Source organism: Peromyscus californicus, unplaced genomic scaffold (assembly GCF_007827085.1).
Source record: "Peromyscus californicus insignis strain IS unplaced genomic scaffold, ASM782708v3 Scaffold_19__1_contigs__length_69161282, whole genome shotgun sequence".
In the NCBI taxonomy this organism is placed as follows: domain Eukaryota; kingdom Metazoa; phylum Chordata; class Mammalia; order Rodentia; family Cricetidae; genus Peromyscus; species Peromyscus californicus.
This window is the reverse complement of record NW_026294491.1, coordinates 34,605,915-34,627,503: the sequence shown is the minus strand read 5'-3', so window position 1 is coordinate 34,627,503 and position 21,589 is coordinate 34,605,915. Positions and strand designations below refer to the sequence as shown.

At 48.7% G+C, this 21,589-nt stretch overlaps 1 protein-coding gene across 1 annotated transcript in view; it reads right to left on the bottom strand.

Annotated features, from left to right (window-relative positions):
* Positions 1-320: 320 nt before the first annotated feature.
* The window catches only part of Rfx8 (regulatory factor X8), a 66,833-nt gene continuing 45,564 nt past the window's right edge, over positions 321-21,589 (bottom strand). Inside the window, exons 8-15 of the mRNA XM_052745069.1 lie at positions 21,133-21,246; positions 19,643-19,793; positions 18,595-18,653; positions 16,603-16,759; positions 14,590-14,684; positions 8,729-8,843; positions 6,088-6,404; positions 321-1,594 (exon numbers count right to left, since the gene is read on the bottom strand). Of these exons, the coding sequence (XP_052601029.1) occupies positions 1,400-1,594; positions 6,088-6,404; positions 8,729-8,843; positions 14,590-14,684; positions 16,603-16,759; positions 18,595-18,653; positions 19,643-19,793; positions 21,133-21,246 (1,203 nt within the window). The 3' untranslated portion in view covers positions 321-1,399. The remainder of the gene's footprint in view (positions 1,595-6,087; positions 6,405-8,728; positions 8,844-14,589; positions 14,685-16,602; positions 16,760-18,594; positions 18,654-19,642; positions 19,794-21,132; positions 21,247-21,589) is intronic.

Sequence of the window (21,589 nt, the reverse complement as noted above, 5' to 3'; positions counted from 1 at the left end):
ATGAACGTTTTTAAACAATCTTTATTTGAAATTTTAATTTGTGTGTATATGCATACGCACATGAGTGTAGTGAATGTAGAAGCCAGAAGAGGGTGCTGGATCCCCAGACCTTGAGCTTCACATGGTGGCAAGCGGTCTGACGTGGGTGCTGGGAATAGAACTTGGGTCCTCTAAAACAGCAGCAAGCATGTCCACCTGCTGAGCCGTCTCTCCAGCCCCAAGGACAGAAAATTCTAGTGTGACCCAGTTCCTATTTCTTAACATTACTACGCATATAGGAAAATTAAATTCATTTTGTAGGTAAATCTAATTCACTTCATATGTGGAACTAAATGAAATTTAAATCATTTCGCATGTAATAAGAGACCAGTAAAATTTCTCAAGTCATTTCATTTACTCCAGAAACCATGCAAATCATGAATTCTAAAATTCATTTTAAACATCATAATCAGTTGCAGAAAATATATCTGTATGGCAATGATACACAAAATTTCAACAACTTTTAAGATTCTGCTTCACAAAAGGAACATGGGCGCCTATCGTAGACATTTTTGAATTTACAATTCTACCTCATTGTGGTGGTATTTTACTTATACTGAAATGTGATTTTAATTGTATGTTAATAAATAAAGTTGTCTGGGGGTCAGAGCTATTAGAGTCATAGCAAGTGCGTGGCGGCGGTGGCGCACGCCTTTAAGGACCTGGAGGGCGGTACATTCAGGCAGTGACGAGGCAGTCACATGTTTGGGTTTACAACCAATGAGAAGGCAGAACAGGAAGACTTTAAAGACAGACACACAGGAAGTAGGTCCTTTTCGGAGAGCTCTCTTGGCTGGAGAGGATCCCTGAATCAGGAAGGGTGAGGCTCTTAGCTCTGACCTCTTGGCTTTCTTCTCTGAATTGGCTCTGTGTTTCTTATTTTATAAGACCGTTGGTTACATCTACACCTCATGTTTTGAAAACTAGGGTAATGAACCAGGCATTTAGACATGCCAGGGAGTACCAGGAGAACTCAGTGAGCTTCCTCTTGCCTGATGGAGTTTTCTACAAGTTCTGTTTTGATTGGGATTGGGTCACAACAAAGGGAAAGAGAAAACACCAATTTGTAGTCCTCAAACTGTATCTTTCTCTGGAAACAGCCAATCCTCATTCCTAATGATTTCTTACATTGGTCTTCTGTTCTGTCCCCAAAGAGAACTGTCCAACAGGACCCAAAGGAAAAACAAGAGGCAAAAAGAATTATTCTCCAAATTAGTTTATAGTTTGATCAAAAGCAATTCCTCAAAATACATACAAACATAAAGTGCTTCATCTATTATATACATAAAATCTCTCAGATCAATACAAAACTTTAGGATTTAATACATATTTTAAGAATTCAAGCCTGTCTCCTCACGCCCTATTCCAACAAACCACCTGGCATATTCGTGTTGATTTTTCTGCAGTAAGTATTTTCTGAGCTTTGGGGCACATCAGATATGTGAATTACAAATCTCTGTCCGTTGCTTAGGGTGATGAGGGCTTCTTGTCCCACAGGAAGGCTGAGTTTAAAGATGCTCTCGGTGGCCTTGTCTTCTAGCAATACCTGGATGAGCTGCAAGGTAGAAGTGTTTGAAAGGACAATGTTACACTAGGTCCTGGTTGCAGAAGCCACTCACACGGGGACCCATAGAAAGTGTGTGTATTTACTTTGCTCCTGCTGGGGGATCCTAATTTCTCAGGGGAATCCTTGAGGTCTGGTGGAGATTTCATGGGAGGACACCCCGTCAGGGGAAAAGGCAAGAGAGACGGCTCATTGTCAAATGGATTGCCTTTAGGAAGGGGGTGACGGTCTGTAGTTTTCGAGAAACACCCAGGAGCTGACAATTTCCCATAAAGACCCCCCTCCACCATTCCGCAAACATACAATTAGATTCGCACGCAGGGTGTGTGTGTGTGTGTGTGTGTGTGTGTGTGTGTGTGTGTGTGTGTGTGTGTGTGACAGACAGACTGTGAAACAGTTGCCCTCCACTGGTTGAGATGACACTAGATTGAGAAGTAAGGGATTACAGGGGTTCACGGCCTCTAATTTAGCCCTTGTACCCTCTGTCACTGACCTGCCTACACCAGGGGAACAGGGAACGGGGGGGGGGGGGGGGGGGGGGGGGGGGGTGGGGGGGGAGCCGGCTGTGAGTCCCTCAGCCCTGGAGGGCTTGGAAAATTTGCAAAGCTCTGAGCTTGACTTTAAGAGTAGAAATGAGTCTCTTCTTGGTCTGATTTCATCAACAAACTCCCCATAAGTGAATATACTTTTACAAAGATGTGCATGAGATAAATGTTAGATGCCAAGACTCACCAAAGTATCTCTCTCTAGCTGCAACAATAACTCCCCTCCCCCCACCGCACCTCAAAAATCTGTCTTTGGGCTAGTGAGACGGCTCAGCTGGTAAAGGCAGTTGCTACAAAGAGCCTCTGAGTTTGATCCCCGAGACCCACATGGTGGGAGGAGAGAACCAGCTCCCACAAGCTGTCCTCTGACCTGCGCATGAGCACAACTCCGCCCCTCCCCACCACACATACAGGAAAATAAACGTAACAGAACAACTATCTTTATCTTTGTTCCCAGCATTGATACAACAGTCTCTCTCTCTCTCTCTCTCTCTCTCTCTCTCTCTCTCTCCTTTCCATCTGAGAACATGAAAGTAAAAAACATAATTTGTCTTTAAAAAAAGATTTTCCTTATTTGACGTCATCAATACTTTTGATTTCTCTCTTAAACATGCCTTGGCATCTTAGACTCTTTGGAATGTTGCCACAGGATTGGCAGATGGATGTGTCAGTCTGGAATGCTGACTTAGCTGTTATCCTAGGTGCAGGGCAGTGCTAAATTGTTCTGAGAAGGAATGCTGTCACAGATGTGCAGTGCACGGGGCGTTAACTCTCAGCAGATGAGTGCAGATGGGACGTGTGGCGGCAGGGGAGGGGGAGGGTGCTTTTTTTGTTGTCGATGATGAGCGCACATGCCGAATAATGAACGCGATGAAAATTAGAGGCGTGTAACTTTTCGGTGTTAGCTTGTTGAAGTCATTACAGCTAATTCAGCAGGCGTGAAGAAACAGAGAGGCTTTAATTAATCTCTAATGCATATTACCTTGGATTATCTGTCATTCATCTGCTTGTACTGCTTTATTACCAAGTTCAATTAAGTTTTTAATATCTTCTCTATTGTTTCCGCCAATTAAACATAAGTCAAACCTCATTGTAATGAACTTCCGGGGAGCTATGGGATTGGGTGGAGTGTTAAGGATGGGTGCTCGGAGCAGGAAGCTTGATGGGAAAGTGACAATTAATAACTAGTGGTTGGTTGGACTGTGTTCTAAGGAATTTTCTAAGCATTTTTCAGTGGTTGGCTTATTGAAACTTTATAGCCCTATGGAATAAAGTTGCTTGCTCTGGTTTCTCAGGTAACAGGTGAAGAGGCGAAATTCTGGAATTTATGTGCATGAATCCCACACTTACCAAGTCACTAAATTTAGAATTAATCCCATCAGTGGAAGGCTCACTAAAGAAAGAGATGCTGAGAAAACCCTGCACTCTGCCAGTTCTCAGTGAGGTGACCTTGGGAAAATCTCTCCTCCATTCACACGCCTCAGTTATCTCACATGTAACACACAGCTGGTGACATCATCTTTCTCATACAGCTGAGTGATGCTCCATGCCTGCTCTCCATCCTGTTCAGCTGTGGCTCAGGAGGTGAAAGGTCACTGTTCACCTTGCTGGCTAAGAGCGAGCAGCCAAACTTCGACCTGATTCTTCTCTGCCTGGCCAAACTTAACTTTGAAACTTCTTCTAGAACCATCTCTGCACTTAAAGGAATCTCTAGTCAATTTGGGGAGATCCTACCACCCTCGATACTCTATCACCCTCTCTATATGGTTCCTCACCCTTCACCATTCCCCGGAATAAATAGGGTTGCCATGGTCTATCTTCAGGGACAATCCTATCAAGCTGATTTACCCAGAACCCTTCTGACTTCTGATGTCCCCTCTTAGTGATTTCCATTCACTGACTGCTCCTTCATCCTTATCTATGGTCTCCATGTTTTCGGAGTTGAGCAAGACCCTGTTCAGTGGTCCTTGTATCCACCACAGTGGTTTTGAACAAAGTGTTCCTTATCACTTTTTAATCAATATCATTGAATGATCCATCTTTTCTTTAACAAAGTCTCATGCTGCAGCACACACTCTTCCTCGAAGCTGAATACTACAGCCCAGCACTAATGCTGGTGGTCCCACTGGGTTCTAGAGAATAGGCTCAGATGGGCCTGCATAGATTTTTCCAGAAGGTCATTGTCCAGGGAGAGTCATTCTCCTGGTATAGCCTTCTTCGCAGAGGTCTGGGGCTCCTTTCTGTCGATACTCCTGGGACACTGGTTCTAGAGCTTCCTCATCTGAGGAGGCCCAGCTTCTACTACATCAGGTGTCTGACTTGGGTCTATATTCATTACTTCTTGGCTCTCTGATTACATTCACTCACACGGGAGAAGGCTGCTCTTTTAGGGACACACATTGCAACAGGCTGACCCTTTGACCACTGTTATGAATCGTAATAGAAATATCTGGTATTTCTGATGGTCTTAGGTGACCCCTGTGAAAGGATCAGTGGCACATTCTTGTAATTCCAGGGATGGGGAGGTGGAGACAGGAGGACCCCGGCCAGCCTAGCTGAATCAGCAAGACCCAGGTCTCAAGGAGATACCCTGTCTCAAAATAAAGGTAGACAGCCCTGAGAAACGTCACCTGAAGTTAACCTCTGGCCTACACACACACACACACACACACACACACACACACACACACACACACACCTGCGCACATGTACCCATCCATAAGAACATGCAAATATACACACATTCATACACATACATACACCAAGATAATAACTATCATCATCATCATCATCATCATCACTATTTTTAAGGGGTAGATTTCAAGTGCCACAATGGGAAATCTCCAGCGCTGGCCTTCCATAACTAGATTATAAATTAGAATAAACCCTGCACCTGCCTGTCTGCCAGCCTGTACCTAACGGCAGCATTAAAGACGGGCCAATGGCAGGGGCTTCACGCCCGATACAAGCAAGCAAAGCTAAAGGTAAAGTTAGACATCATTCACCCCTGTCTCAGACACACTCTGGGTTCCAGGCCACACAGGCTAAAACAAAAACCACCGTAGTCAAATACTTCCTCCGTGGCTGGTCTGAACGATGGAATCCGTTCTTCTGCCCAAGCCCCACACCACCTGGGAGGAAGGGAATCCTCTGCTCCCTTAATAAAAACGACGAGGGACTAGGCTATGGGCCGCAGTCCTTTCTCTGCCTCGGGGAGCTGTATTGCTGCCTGCGGCATCTTTTCTACTTCTATTTTAATAGAATGTTTTAAACCTCTAGACTCCGGCCCCCCATCTTTACCACTGAGCTCAGAACACTCTCATTCCTTGTAACTGCAATAGAGTCTCCATTTCCCATCTCTGTCTCTAAATCCCTTTATCAATGAGATGGAAAACGGACAGTGGGGCTCGGGGAGACAACGGCACTCACAGCTTAGTCACACTGTGTGAGCACTGTGGAGGCAAACCCACCTTTCTCCTCACACCAGGCATGTCACTGCACTACACACGTCACGCCTGTGCTGACCAGCAAGGGGCAGACAGGCTATCACAACTGCCCTTGACAAAACGACCACAAAGAAAGAGAGTTCTGGAACCCCTCAGCACTGTTCACTCTGTGTGATCTTTATGAGTTTCCTAAGTATTATGCATTTTTTTTTTTTTTTTTGGTTTTTCGAGACAGGGTTTCTCTGTGTAGCTTTGCGCCTGTCCTGGAACTCACTTGGTAGCTCAGGCTGGCCTCGAACTCACAGAGATCCGCCTGGCTCTGCCTCCCGAGTGCTGGGATTAAAGGCGTGCGCCACCACCGCCCGGCTGTATTATGCATTTTTACTAACTCAGTCTGCCTATCTGCCTGTCTGCCTGCCTGCCCCCCTTCTGTGTGTGTGTGTGTGTGTGTGTGTGTGTGTGTGTGTGTGTGTGTGTGTGTGTGTGTATCTACCTTATTGCCTGTGGCAGTGTCCACCAGGAAGCCCAGCACCTGGAGAACCATGCTGCTCACACCCATGGGACTGCAGCTCTGGCTCATGTGTCTCAGCGTCACCTGAGGTGACTCCACACTCCGGCTTGTGCATTCCGACGTTGGCAAAGTATCCAGAGGGTGGAAAAGGGCCTGGTCCGGCTGGGCGAGAAACTGGTCATCTGACAGCAAGTCCTGGAGACTCCCCAGGTCCTCTTCTTCCTCTTCTTCCTCTACGCACGACTCCAGAATGTGAATCACATATTCCAAAAGCAGCAAATGAAACAGATGCCAGGCGCCTGCATTTAAAAAAACATCAGAAAGGAGTACATGTGATAGACTGCGGACTGACAGGCATTAGTCAATCTCCACCAAACAGATGGCTTTTAATTCCTCGCGGCCAGACAATCAACTGAATGGCTGGGGTGGTTGGTGGTAAAGGACCTTTGATTCTAGCAACAATCCACACTCAAGGAACCCTGCAAGTCAGCCCTCCGATAGAGAGGGCTGAAGGCTAGAGCTGACTTCCTAAGAAAGAACTTAAAACCCATGTGGTGTGAGACAGGAGCAAAGTACTCCATAGAGGGATGGGTGCTATCCCTTCTGCTCTCCCAGAGAGAAGTCTGCCCTTGATGTTTGCCCAAGAAACAGAATGGGAGATCTGGTCCATGCAATCTTTAAAGATACTTCTTAAACAAAGGCAAAACTGTGGCTCGGATGTGATTTATTTAAGTCGTTAGGGAGAGAGAGGATGAGGGAGATGTTGCAGATGGATGGAAGGAGAATGGGGATTACTAAGCACAGGGCAGCAGGGGGGACTGGTGATGAGGTGTTTTACAAACAGATGCAGATGTGATCTGTTCGCTGGGCAGTGGTCAGTTTCACACGAGGACACCAGCAATGTGCGCCTGTGTGAGTGGGAATCATTAGGGGTTTCAGTTGACTGCCGTTGACAGAGGTGTAAAATGATGAAAGAATATTCCAGAAGCATGGACTCCATCTTCTTAGATCTTCTGTCCACATCAGGTAAGGTTTTTGTCCATTTCAAAGCTTCCACAATTTTCCCTGTCTAGTGTTCACCCATCCTTGGTGGATGCTGGGGGTTGGACACTGCCCGTGGGATAGTTGCTGACTTGTCTATATTAAACTTGTTCTATGATGCCCAGCCTAACAAAACTTGGGGAAACTACAGTCTCCGGGAAGAGGGGAAACCGCTGGTGTGAATGCTCTGACTTTGAATGACAGGCAGGGAGGGGAGACGGGGAGAGGATCAGAACTGGGCTTTCTTCTGGGCTCACACATTGGCCTTACGCTACCTCTTTGCTTGGGATGAGTGTTTGCATAAAGTCTGGAGCTCATTAGAAGGGAGTGCCTCATTAAAAATGGGTGTCACCCACATGGCTACTTCTAGCAGCAATCTTCCAAAGAGCTACAGGGTGTTTGCAAGCGGATCTGGAAAGCGGCTTGCCTTCTCCCTGCTCTGTCTATGTGGGGCAAGGGCACCTGGCAGCTGGTGGAGCAAGGCCGACTCTGCCTACTGTGTAGGTTGTAGGAGTGGCTTAGTCTGCTGTGTTAGTTATCCACAGCGGGCCTAAACACCTGGCAGAGGCAGCCTAAGGGAGGGAGGGTTTGGCTCCCGGTTTTCGAAGGGTCATTCCATCATGCTAGGAAAGGCATGGTGGAGCAGTTCACACCATAATGCACAGACTCCCCTTTCTCCTCTGCTCAGTCAAACCCTCAGTGGTGGGAGACACACCACACACTTTTAAGGTGAGTCATCCTTCCTCAGGTAGTTTACTCTGGAAATGTCTTCACAGGCACACCAGGAAGTGCACCTCACCAATCTCCTAGGAGACTCTAAGTCCACATGCCATCTGCCCAGTGCCCATGAAAGTGCCTTGGACATTGCAGGCTGAGGGGAAAAAGAGATACCTGTTCACTGATTCATCCCAGGAAACTGAAAAACAAAAAGCCCTTCCCCACAACTCCCGTATGCTTCATCCTCATCAGTGATGTGGCTGGCCTCGACGGAGAGGAAGACCAGTTATCGACCATGACATCTGCAGTAGCACTCCCTTCTTCTGTCACTGGCACACAGTGGTGGCTTCATCAGTGGCTCTTCCTAACAGTTAAAAACAGTGCTCCAAAGAACGTGTTTCCCCTCCGTCTCTGAGCACTTTTCTCATAATGTCCCAGTTTATGGCTCAAAAGCAGGGATAGTCCTTCTCCGTGTCCAGCTGGGAGGGAATGAGAATGGCACACGGTCCATTTACTCAACGGACAATCGCCTCGCCACCAGCAAATGAATAGCCACAGTTTTCTGTGTGTATGCCGCACATTATTTAAAATATTAAGAGAAGGATGAATAAATTCCACACGGCAACAGTCAAATTTATACCACGGTAACATTCCTCTTATTTATTATTTATCTTATCACTTATCTATTTATTAATATTTATCTAATAAAACATTTATCTACAGCCTTATTATGTCTTTGCTTGCTTTTCAGTGTTAGGGTTTGAACTCAGGGCCCTGTACACATTAAGCAAGTGTGGTCTCGTGGAGTCTATTCCCACCAGTGCCATACCAACACCTTAAACATGTCTCCAGGTCTTGAACTTACCGAAACTGTCTCTGTGGCTCAAGGTCATGGCTTTACTCACAGCGGTGAGAAGGAAATTCCATCTTAGCTGGAAGCTGGCAGCCAGCCTGACAAACTCCTCTTTGCTTTTGCTTGGCTATTATTTTTGTGTGAGAGAGAAAAAAATCTTGGCATTTACAATAAAATTAAAAAAAAAAAAAACAAACCACCACCGCCACCAAACCTCATGTTTCCAAATGCACATGTTTGTCACGAGCAGACATTTTAAAAAGGAGAAAGACGAAGAGGGAGACGAGAGACGGCTGGGTAAGAACGGAGGCGGACTCGGTGTGAGGGCTGTTGCCGTGTCTTACCGTGTTCTCTTTTGTCATGTTTGGTTGCGGTCTCTTGGAGGCCTGCTCTTTTCTGAAGGGACATGGAAGAGGAGTGGATGGGGGAGAGGGGAGGCGGGGGAGCAGGCTGGGAGGAGTGGAGGGAGGGGACTGTGGTCGGGATGTATTACACGAGAGAAGACTCTGTTTTCGATTAAAAACAATAAAAGAAAAATCAGAGGGAAGCAGAGGGCCTATTTCTAGTCTTGTGAGGAGGACGTACTGGCTGCTTTTGCTGTTCGTCCTGACCTTTCCCTTGGACCTACAGATAGCTGATGAGTCCTAAAATTAGGCTTAAAGTTAGGCTCAGAAGCCAGATGTTGGTAGAGTGCTTGCCTCATAAGCAAGGGGACCTCAGTTGGGTCCCCAGAACACATGTGAGGGAAAAGAGTCCGGCCAGCCTAGCCTACGGGTGAGTTCTTGGCCAGTGAAGGACCCTATCTCAAGGAATTGTCAGGGATGTCCAGGGCCAGACAGCAGCAGCAGACACAAAAGAGACCCTGCCTCAAACACAAGACAGAGGGAGACCCAACTCCTAAAATATTGACCTCTGACCTCCCCACACAGGCTGCGTACTCACCTGCCACCCCCTCCCCAACCACCCTGCCATAACTTGTTTACAGTGTTTTCAGGGAAGTGGTGGGGTGTGTGTGTGTGTGTGTGTGTGTGTGTGTGTGTGTGTGTGTGTGACTCTGTCTCAAGAATAAAAAGGTGGACAGTGTCCGAGGCACAGCACCAACGCTGTCCTTTGGCCCGTACACACATGTAAACACACTGTCCCATCCACAAACAGGTTTGCAGCCTCACATCTCTGCCTCCATTTGTCTCTTTTGCACTGAGTCATTTATTTGAGGGAGTCCCCTTCGATTCCAGAAGCAACATGTGAGGTGGGTTAGCCTCTGTGACAAGAAAGACTCCCTCTCTGCCCGCAGACAGTAGCCGCCATCTTATGACTGACGAAGCCCTGCCTGACTAACCCTGACCAAACGACAGCTTGATTAAGGCTGATTAATTATGCACACTTCTTAGCCACCTCCTCCCACATCCTTACCCCACATCCTTACCCTACATCCCTACCCCCACATCCTTACCCCACATCCTTACCCCCACAATATCCTTAGCCCACATCCTTACCCCCACATCCTTACCCCAATATCCTTACCCTCACATCCTTACCCCACATCCTTACCCCACATCCTTACCCCCACATCCTTACCCCCACATCCTTACCCCCACATCCTTACCCCACATCCTTACCCCCACATCCTTACCCTACATCCTTACCCCCACATCCTTACCCCACATCCTTACCCCACATCCTTACCCCCACATCCTTACCCTACATCCTTACCCCCACATCCTTACCCCACATCCTTACCCCCACATCCTTACCCCACATCCTTACCCCAATATCCTTACCCCCACATCCTTACCCCACATTCTTACCCCCACATCCTTACCCCACTCAGTTCTGTTCTTTCCCTATATAATCTAGGAGTCCATGTCAGTAATCCAAAAATGGGCTGAGAAGGCTGGTTCCATCTCTCTCTCTCTCTCTCTCTCTCTCTCTCTCTCTCTCTCTCTCTCTCTCTCTCTCTCTCTCTCTCTGTGTGTGTGTGTGTGTGTGTGTGTGTGTGTGTGTGTGTGTGTGTGCGCAGTGCCTGTGGAGGCTGGAAGGTGGCACCGGATTCGTTGGAGCTGGAGTTACAGGCATATATTGCCCCACATGGGCGCTAGGAACTGAACTTGAGTCCTCTGGAAGAGCAGCAAGTACTCTTAACCACTGAGCATCTCTCCAGGCCCTACTTTTCCCATTTGTTTTGTGGGATGTGTGGCAGGACCTGATTTGTTAGGACCACTGGAGTCAGGCCTAGGTCTAGGACTCTAGCAACAAGCTTCCTTCATTTTGTGTGCAGATGGTTCTGGGGCAGGGCCCATTGAAAAGGTGGAGAGGAGTGGAGAGGTAGGAAATCGGCCTGTTTTATTTTCAGTCCCCACACAAATTTGTAAAGCGAGGTCAGTTGTGAAGTGTGTTAAGTAAGTTTATGGGGGGACATTGACTTGAACTGAGTCTTGCACTGAGTCCCAACAGGTCCATATGGATTAACTCAGGCTGAAGCTCTGTCACCAAAAGGAAACTAAGGTTTTTATCTGACCTGAGAAATCAGGAGAGAGGGCTGGACAGAGGAGAGGAGGAGGTTAGAAAGGAAGGAAGGGGGAACTAGCCCAGGTCTCAGTCCATGATCCCTGACATGATCCAACTCTGCCTAAACCTTAATGGGCCATTGACTTTCTGTCCCTATTCCATCTTTCTTTAGCCTTTTTCTATCTACAAACACTGCTGAGATGACAGAGGGGACCGTCTCTGGCTTTGGGGGTTGCCCAATGCAGGAAGCGTTCTTTGCTCAAATCAACTTTGCTCAATTCATTTTCTTCAGCGGGTACCACAGAGAAGGGCCGTGGCAGCCACACCGAAGTGCCCTGGCGAAGCGCCGCTGGTAGAGTTGCTGGCTCCCGAGGCCTCGCTCTTCTGCATCCATGTCTGACTGACAGAGGGGCACAGAACCCCAGCACTAGAACATGAGGGTACCTGTGTGGGAAACACAGCTCTGGCTGCTAGGGGTGTGAGCATCTAGGTTGGTGAGTCCCTGTCCTTGTGCCCAGGAGAACTTGGCCCATCTGATGGCCTAGGTGGCTGGCACTAACCTGGCTGTCAATAGGATGCTGCCACATGTAACTACAATGTTCTTTGTGTAGACTAGGAATGGCATTGGGTCACATGTGGACCACAACCATGGAAGGCTAGGAACTTCAAATGTGTCTACTCTGTGAGTGTTCCCAAGCCCCTCCTAAGTCTCAGTCACACGCCATGTGGTCCAGGCATGACTGGCAACTACATGCCTTTGAAGAAGAGAGGGAAAGCTTGGCTGGAGACGGTGAAATGTCTTTTCTTCTTACTGTGTTTCTTCCTGCCCCCCCCTACAGAAAACCTACATCTGCCAAAGGGTTTCTCTGAGTCTTACCATTTTCCTTACCACATTTCTCACCGCTGAGTGGGCTCCCACTGGTGATCGAGAGTGATAGAGAGTGAGGTTGAAGGATATTGTGACTACGAAAACACAGGAGCACTTGATTGATTGACTTTTGAGGTAGGGTCTCATGTAACCCCACCTGGCCTCAAGCAGGATGATGAATTTCTGGTCTTCCCACCTCCACCTTGAAGGCCCGGATTATGGGAGTTGCATCACTGAAGGTGGGATTACAGGGGTGCATCACTGTGTGTAGCTTTTATGAGATGCTGGGGATGAGACCTCATCTCTCCTAGGCAAGCACTCTCCCAACTGAGCCACATTCTCAGGCCACAGGGGTGGGGGTGCTCCCTAAAGGCACCTGGGAGGGAGCTCTGGGTGGCCATCAGCACCAGGGAGTATCTGTCCCACCGCTGTTGCGCCAAGGCACTTCTTGTTTCTACATTTAGTAAGTATTCTTGGGTCCAAGCTGAACAAGATGAGAACCAAATTGGACATTTTCCTCCGCTAGCATCCTGCCAGATGCTAACAACCAAAACCATTAGTCATCTTTGACAGGCCCAAGGCTCTGCACTGGCTGTTTTCTTGACAATCATCTGTTTGTTTTTTTTTTAAAACCAGCTAAACTATTTTATAGTAACAAGTCCTTCCAAGGCATTCTCTTGCAAAAACACCGTTTTTCTTAGCACGCCTCATTGGTGAAGGCTGCAGAGAGGGTGGTAGAGACGGGCAACACGTGGTGTTACATGGTGTCGTGTGGCTCGCAACGTGAACGAGTCAGTCTGGCTGCTGAGAGGCATGACTGGCGTTAAAGATTTCTTGGTTAAAGATGGAGACTGAGTGAATATACAGAAATACGGACAGACCCTAGACAGCCTGCATCATTGACATGGTACAAGCCTTCAGCTGCCCAGTCCATCCACGTTCAGTACAGAATCTGGAACAATTATTATTACTTTTTTTTTTTTTTTTACACAGAGCCTGGCTATGTAGCACAGGCTAGTCTTGAATCCACAATGCTCCTGCCTCAGTTTCCTAGTCATAGGTGTGTACCCTCCTCACATGGCTTGGGGTGATTATCTTTTAAGAAGTAAAGAATGAGAAGGACAGTTGGAAAGGGTTTCCAGGCTCTTTCCTTGGGCATCTTTCTGGCTCATCTTTTGGAGGTGCCGACCCTGGTCAGGGCTACCAAGAAGGCTGGTGGGGAGGGACAGAGAAGTGGTGGTGGGGGAATGCCTGAAGCCCTTCTCCAGTTCTCAGGCCCCAGGGTCCTGGCTATGACCTGCGGGTCTCTTCCCGATTCCCCATACACTCATCTCTGCCATAAAGAGACCCTGTCTCAAAAAATAACAAATAACAACAACAATAACAAAGAAGGAAGAAGGTGGAAGAGGAGGACAAGGAGGATGAGGAGAAGAAGAAAGGGAAGGGAAAGGAAGGGAAGGAGGGAAGGAAGGATGAACGAACGAACTGGAAGGTGGGCTGCAGCTGTGTGTAGGTCAGTGGTACAGCACTTGCTTAACATGTGTGAAGTTGAGGTTTCCACTCCCAGGACCACCCTCCGCCCCGCACAACACACACACAAGATGGATTGTCAATGGATGTGAGTGGATTGCTTCTTCTGGCAGGTGTGCCTCTAGGGACTCCTTTCGCTGGGGTTCACACCCTCTCCACAGTCCCCTTGGTGCTCACCCCCTCTCCACAGTCCCCTTGGTGCTCACCCCCTCTCCACAGTGCCCTTGGTGCTCACCCCCTCTCAACAGTCCCCTTGGTGCTCACCCCCTCTCCACAGTCCCCTTGGTGCTCACCCCCTCTCCACAGTCCCCTTGGTGCTCACCCCCTCTCCACAGTCCCCTTGGTGCTCACCCCCTCTCCACAGTCCCCTTGGTGCTCACCCCCTCTCCACAGTCCCCTTGGTGCTCACCTCTCACCATCTCTTTCTCTCTTTCAAATGGTTATGTGCACACCTACCTACATTCATCTCAAGACACATCCCTTATTCTAGCATACATCCGTTTCCCCAAACACATGCACATGTGCAACCATGTACCTTACTTCTTCGCATTTCACACTTCTACTCATACACGTATGCTACCCCACAGTCACACAAACACAGCACACACACACACACACACACACACACACACACACACACACACAATGTGACATGCCACCTCCCCATTTTGTGCCTTGTCAGAGAGGTGAGAGGCCATGTCCCTATCCTAACACCCACACTACCCCAACATACTTATGACCATCAGAGAGCCTCTTTCTCATGCCCTCAGGACAGCAGTACATCAAAGGGATTCATTCTCCCAAGGCCTACTCTCTTTGGAAACAAAGGATGAGTTCTGAGCGAGTTTATCACCTCTATGGCCGTCAAGGCCAGAATCATACAGGTAAGTGTTGGCTACTTGAGGCTATAATTTAGCTAGAAGCATCAACACCCACTCCTTTCTTGTAAAAATTCAGAGTTTTGTACCTGGAAGACAAGCACTTGGAGGTTTGAAGACACACAGTTCAGGAGTTCAGCAAGATCTGTGGAGGTTTCCAGCAAAGAAATTAGACAGCCCAAGCCTGCAAGGAGACAGAGCAGACTGCATGAACTAGGTACTCATGTCCCAGCAACCAAGGGGACAGACCAGAAGAACAGTCCAGAGGGGATTCCCAGGACCTCATACTCATCTTGAACACAAAAGATCAGCTCTCTGGCTGGAACTGTCATTTTGGGGGGGGCCACCTTCTTGGTCATCACAGTCCTACCTCTGCCACTTGTTGCAATGGAAAGACGGGTTTTGAGACAATAGCTCCACCTTGCAATTACACAGAGTCTGGCTTCGGATGAGCTCATTGCGCGGTACAGACATGACCTCACCTTTCCCTGACAGTTTCACAAATGAACTAGTTTATTAGTGTCACTGAAATGATGGGGGCATCAAAGGCAGTAAGCGCCTTGCCTGGGGTGATGTACTCACACAGGTGGAACCCCCACCTGTGTGTGACCTCAGGTCTGCGTGTCCCAGGTAGCATGGGTGGAGGAAGAGTTCCCCTTCCTTTCTGGGGCAACTACCCAGCAAGCAGAGTTTAGGTAAGCAGCAGGGTGCTGTGGCCCTGGATTTCAGAAACACCGGGCCTGCAGATACCAACAGTAGCTAGTAATGGGCTGGCTGGACTCTGCAACCTCTTTGAGAGACACAAAGGGATGCTAGCGGGCACACCTGTGCCCTCGGCAGGCCAAGAGGAAGTTTGTAGGATTCTGGGGTCCAAGTGCCTTCACTGGGCCTATAGAAAAGCTGGGACTTGGAACAAGAACAGTGTATGGATGCCCACCTGGGTTTTCCGGGGAAGCCAGTGCCCTTGGAGGGAGACCTTTAAAGCTCCTATTATTGGGAATTGATGCCCAGAGCTCTGAAGCTTGCTGGGCTAAGGGAATTAGGGCATTCCAGGGGCATCTGGATTGGGGACAGCCAGGGTCTAAGGGACAGGGGACGTAAGCGACTATTAACAAAAGCATGGATGATTTCGGTAGCTTAATAACTAGCACAATCTTAGCAAGGTCACCTCTACTTCAAGGTCAAAGAAAAGATTATTTGACAGGTGGTTTCTATGTTGCCGAGTCCATGTGTCCATCTGGTCCCAGAAACTGAAGCGCTGCTGTGTGGCAGCGGCACTCGGGGTGGCCCACCATGAGCACAGCTGACATCTTTGCAGGCAACTTCAGCCACGGTTGGGGGGCAGGGAGTTATGCCTTCAGAGGGAGAAGCTACTAGATCTCCCTGGGGCATTCTGACTGGAAGTGGAGGCTGGCATCCCTTGCCACCTTCTGGTAGCTACCAGTTCCCCTCCTGAAAGGTCCTCTGGGATGGTTCTCCAATCACTCTATCTTTCCCTGCCCTACCCTCCCCCTCAAAAAAACAAAACAAAAAACAAACAAACAAAAAAAAAAAAACCAACCAGTGTGCCACCAGGCACTGGGCCTCTTTATAGAAAAAATCCCTTTCTTGGAAATGATTACAATTATCAAATGTCAAGTGGGAGGAATCTGGCGCTCTGTACTGGCTGTTTGTGGAGTAGTGCCGTGGTGAGCAGCAGGACCCCTACAGTACGCTACGAGGCTAGCGGCAGGTTAGCGGAACCTGGTGAGGCCTGGAGCTAACTCCATCCCATCACACAGGATGGGGTTTGTGTGGATCCGAGACAGATGCAGATATGACCCCGCCGCCTCGTTCCCCTGAGGAGGATATCTACAAAGAAAGGCTCATCTCTCTTGCACTCTCTCCCCAAACATGCATTGGCACTGACACCCTCTCTGACTGACACTCAGGAAGGCCCTGGGAGCAGATGCCATGGGGGACTTCCTGGGTTGTCTGTCGCCCCCTACAGGAAGACATGCGTTGAGCACATTCAACGAGGTAAATGGTACTCCGCTGTCCTGAGACCTTCCTAGTGCTGACCATGCTCGCCCCAAAGGAAGAGTGCTGTGAAGGAGGGTTACATTTCATCTCTGTGTGGCTCTCCAGATCCTCTTCATGGTCTGAGTCACCTGCCAGGACCTTCTTCGAAATATCCAAAGTGCCTTCGCTGATGATGGCACGCAGATCTGACTTCAAGAGGCCCACTCTCCTGCTGTTCTTCAGGACCATCTTCATCGTCTAAGGATACAGAGGGGAAAGAACAGTTAATTCGCATCCTGCTACTGTGACGAATCCCCCTGGACATCACAGAGCTTCCTATTGCTGTTGAGGGAAGGAAAAGTGGCTATGGGAACATCCATTAACATCAAGTCTCAAGCCAGACCTCCCAAACTTCCTCTCTTCCTCTTCCTCAGCACCCCAATCCAGGCCCAAGTTACCCAAGAAAGGAAACTGGAGGGTAATTGATCAATGTTGTCCTTGATACTAAGCGGATGGCTGCAGGGTTTCGGGAACCTGCCTTCTCTCCCTCTTCCTTCTTTGGGGCGACAGATTCTGGGTCTTGTCCACACCAAGGAATCACTCTGTCCCTGAGCTGCATCCCCAGCCCTGTCTCTGTGTTTTCTGTTGGGAACCTTCAAACATGAATAGAACCTTTAGGAGCTGGTTTACTGAGCTATCAGGCGGGGACTACAGAAACCTTTACATTTCATGATTTCATAGTATAGGTTGGTCGGCCTTCAACTACACCAATCTCCATTTCCCAGAGGAGGAAGCAGCATTAGGCTGTTGAGTAAATATCCTCAAGGAGTCATACGAGCAGAGACAAGGTTCAGAGAAGGACTCACTTTAGAATCCAAACATGCCACCCTGACTGGGGTGAAATCAAGGCCATACTACATCGTCACTGCCAGGCAGACGCATGAATGTGCATGTGCAGCAGACCTGCGAGCCCAGGGAGGGCTGTGTGCTAGTCGGATGGGCTGGTTCACAGAGGACCCGTTGTTAAGTTCCCCTCCAGCTCAGATGGACTTGGGGCACAGTGCTGGTGTCCAAGCTCTATCTAGATCTGCTGCCTGCAGGATTTCAGGCTCCCGTCCAGAGGGCTGGCATTATACCACTGTCCCTTGGTATCAAGCTGGGGTTGGTTCCTAGATGCTGTGTATGCCAGCGTACAGAGAGAGCGGAGGTGACTGGAACCTGTCAGTGTGAGGGGCAGGGTGAGCACCATGAGACCTGGAGGCCTCCCCAGCCGGTGGCCAGCGGGCTGGCTTTCCTGTCTAGCTTCTGCTTGTGGGTGGGATGGAATGGATGCCAAGCTTTGTAGATGTTCAAGTCCCTTATATACGTACTGTTTGTGTGCGGTCCATACAGTCATCCATACAGCTTAGACCACCTCTAGGGGACCTGGAACACCTGGTACAGCAAGTGCTGTGTTGTATGGTATAGTTGAGGGAACAATGACAAGGAATGTCTGTCCACACTCAGTACAGGTACAACTGTCAGGGCCTTTGAATCATTTTCAGTCTGATGTGAGTTGAGCCTGTGCGAAGGAACCTACAGACCCAGGAGGATCGAACTGCATCGCCATCCTCTAGCAAGTACGCCAGCTACATAATCACCACAGAAGCCAAATGCTCAGTGCTGAGGAGACTGGAACCCCAGGCACACAGAGCCCAGAGGCCGCATGTAGAGGGGAAGAGGTCTGCCTGTCTGCCCATCTGTCTGTCACAGGGTCTGCTGTGATGCCTTTCACCTTTCACCTCTCACCTCTGACACCAGCTGGCCCAGGTTGGCACCCCCACAGGGCATCCCTCCCATATCTGTTAAATGCTGCTCTACTTTCTCTCCTGTGCAGAGAGATCAGAGGTGACTGGAGTCTTTCAGTGTGAGGGGCAGGGTGGGCTTCTCGCAAGGCACCATGGGACCTGAGGGCCTCCCCAGCCAATGGCCAGCAGGCTCTCCTATCTGCCCTCTGACTATGGGTGGGATGAAATGGTCTCCCTCTTTCGTGGAAGATGTGGAGCTTCACCATGTGCCTTAGGAACATGCAGGGATGTTGCGTTGCAGCTTACCTTTGCCATGTTGGAAAGGTATGTCTTCCTCCTGAGTCTTTTGACAAATCCAGTGACTTCTGTGAAGAACAACACACAAGGCCATTATTGGTACTGCACATTCTAGCTCCTCTGTGCAGGAGGTGGGGGAGGCACCCATGGCTAAGCAGGAAAGCTGGGCCACCTGAGTCTGTCTGGACTCCACTTTATCACCCGCCTGCTCACCCTTTCCCCAATGGCTCAGGAATTCTGGTAGGGGCAGCATGGCCAACAGAAGCCCATTGTTGCAGAGACTTGTATAATCTTAGCATCTGGACTGGGCTGCTACAGGCTGGTTTGTGTCCCCCTTATTCACCTGGTGAAGCATCACTCCACAGCAATGGTACTGAGAAGAGGTGCCTCTGTGAGCGAATTAGTCATGAACATGGAACTTTCCCGAAGGGATTGGTGCTTTTAAGAGAAGAGAACTCAGGCAGAGTCCTCATCTCTTTCCCAACGTGAGGGCAAAGCAGACAGACTGTCTATGGACAGAAAACAAGTCCTAACTAGACCAGATCTGCCACTGTCCTCATGCTGGACTTGCAGCCTGTACAGCATCCATTCCTCACAAGCAACTGAGGAATGAATCTCAGCTGCCCGTGAGCGCCCAGGGCATGATGTATGACCGCAATCTGAGCTAACTAAGATAGGCATTCTGAGAAGTCCAGAATTTTCACCAAGATCTCCAAATACCCCAACTTGCTCATCTCTTTGGAAAAACTATTAAAAGGAAGGATGGGAAGGGGAAGGGTGGCGGTGGTGGGGGCAGGTGCTGACTCTTTTCCCTCTCCTCCTGAATGAACTCAGCTATTCATTGACAGCTCTTGAGGAGAACACACCCAGGCAGTGTGTGTGGTTCAGCCCGGGAACCCATCAGAAGCGCTAATGACAAAATCACCCAGGCTCTGCCTCCTTTCCATCAGTGAGGGGCAAAGGGTTGTTGTGTACAATGGACCTCTGGATGGAGCGGCCCTAGTGGCAACATTCAGTTCTTTATCTTGCAGAATCTGCGTTTTGTGTGGAACCCTACCTTTGAGTTTGGAGATCTGTAAGATGGCCGGGAAACCTTCGAGAGCCCTGAGAAGCCACAGTTTAAATCTCTTACTAAACAGCCGGACGGATTTCAGGTACTGGATACTAACGTCCTCCAGGAAGTCAGGGAGGAGAATGTCCTCCAGGCCCTGCAGAGAAAGAATCCACCAGTATGACCTGGCCTGCTGCTGCGGGTGCTGCCAACACCCGACCCAGGGACCCGGCAGGCACGGCAGGTTGAGGGAGGTCACTAATCCAGCTGCTGCTTTTTATACAGGACACCCTGCCACCCTGGTGTGCCGGAACCGGAACCTGGTTTTTCAAGTATTGATACTGGATCTTTTTTTTTTTCCTTTCTGATTCTGGGGATCGATTGTGCATACCAGGCAAATACTATGCCATGGAGACCCACCCTAGCCCCTGATTCAACTAAAGCAAACAAACAAAAACCCAAAGCCAAACCAAACCAAACCAAACCACAAAACCACCACCACTCTGGTTAATCCCAGGAGGGTCAAAATCAACATGTTTAAGGACCGAGTCCACTCCTTTCTTTCTGCTTCTGTGGTGAAAAACTAGAGGCACTAGACCCTGAAAACCTACATGGTAAGATTTGTGATGAGCAAGACAATTTCACCACAGAAACGATGCCTGTCTGACCTCCAAAACCCAGGGATTGCCCCAGAGACCAGAGCTCCAGAGCAAGGCAAGCTCCACAGGGACTGTTCCAGAGTAACCATCTGCATTCAAAAACATCTTTTCCTTTCTGAAATGTATTTGTTTTTGTTTTATGTGTACAAGTGTTTCCCTGAATGCACACCTGTGAGCTACATGTGTGCAGTGCCTGACGAGACTAGAAGAGGCATTGGATTCCCTGGAATTAGAGTGACAGAAGGTTGTGAGCTGCCGTGTGGGTGCTGGGAATCAATCCTGGGTCCTTTGGAAGAGCAGCCAGTGCTCTTAACCTCTAAGTCATCTCTCTGCCTTCCCCCTGAAAAATGCCTTTTTAAAAGACTGGCCTGGGAACACCTATGATCCCAGTACTCCAGAGACTGAGGCAGGAGGATTGTGAGTCCAGAGCCAGCTTTGATTTCATAGTGGGATCCTGTCTCCAACCAAACAGCCAAGAAGCAAAATAAATAAAAATAAAACATCTTTGGTTGATATGTTCAGAGATGGAAATTGACTAAATTCTGAATCATGGGTCCTTATTTTCTTTGTATGAGAAAATTCAAAAGAGCAAAAGGCCCTGGTCCATGGTGCACTGGTGTGTGTGTGTGTGTGTGTGTGTGTGTGTGTGTGTGTGTGTGTGTGTGTGTAAGGGTGTGCTGTTCTGGGTCGGTGCATGTACTGGGGGCTGCTGTTCTGGGCTTGTGTGTGTTGGAGGTGTTCTATTCTGTGACGGTGTGTTTTGGGGGTGCTGTTCTAACTCCACCACCGGCATCTGTTTCTAGAAGGGATGTACAGGGGAATCAAGGGTCTGTCCACCTTAAACAGCTGCATGTCATAGCATCCAAAGAGCTGGCGCACGTCAGGCAGAGACATGAGCATGACTGTGTCTTGCTGCAGAGATTTCCAGAAGGATGTGATTAAGTCCTCCACCTAATGTGACAAAACACATCATCAGAAACCCAGGCTCTGCCTTGTGGCCCTCACCCCCATACAGTCAGTGACCCCACAGGCTGTGCCTTGTGGGTCTCACCCCCATACAGTCAGTGACCCTGAAGGCCTGGAATGGACTTTGTACCAGGGCACACAAAGCTTTATTATCAGCTTCACCAGCCATGTTTGGAGACTACTCTTTTTTTTTTGTTTGTTTGTTTTTGTTTTTGTTTTTGTTTTTGTTTTTTTTTGTTGTTGTTCTTTTTTTGTTTTTTTTTTTTTGAGACAGGGTTTCTCTGTGTAGCTTTGCGCGTTTCCTGGAACTCACTCTGTAGCCCAGGCT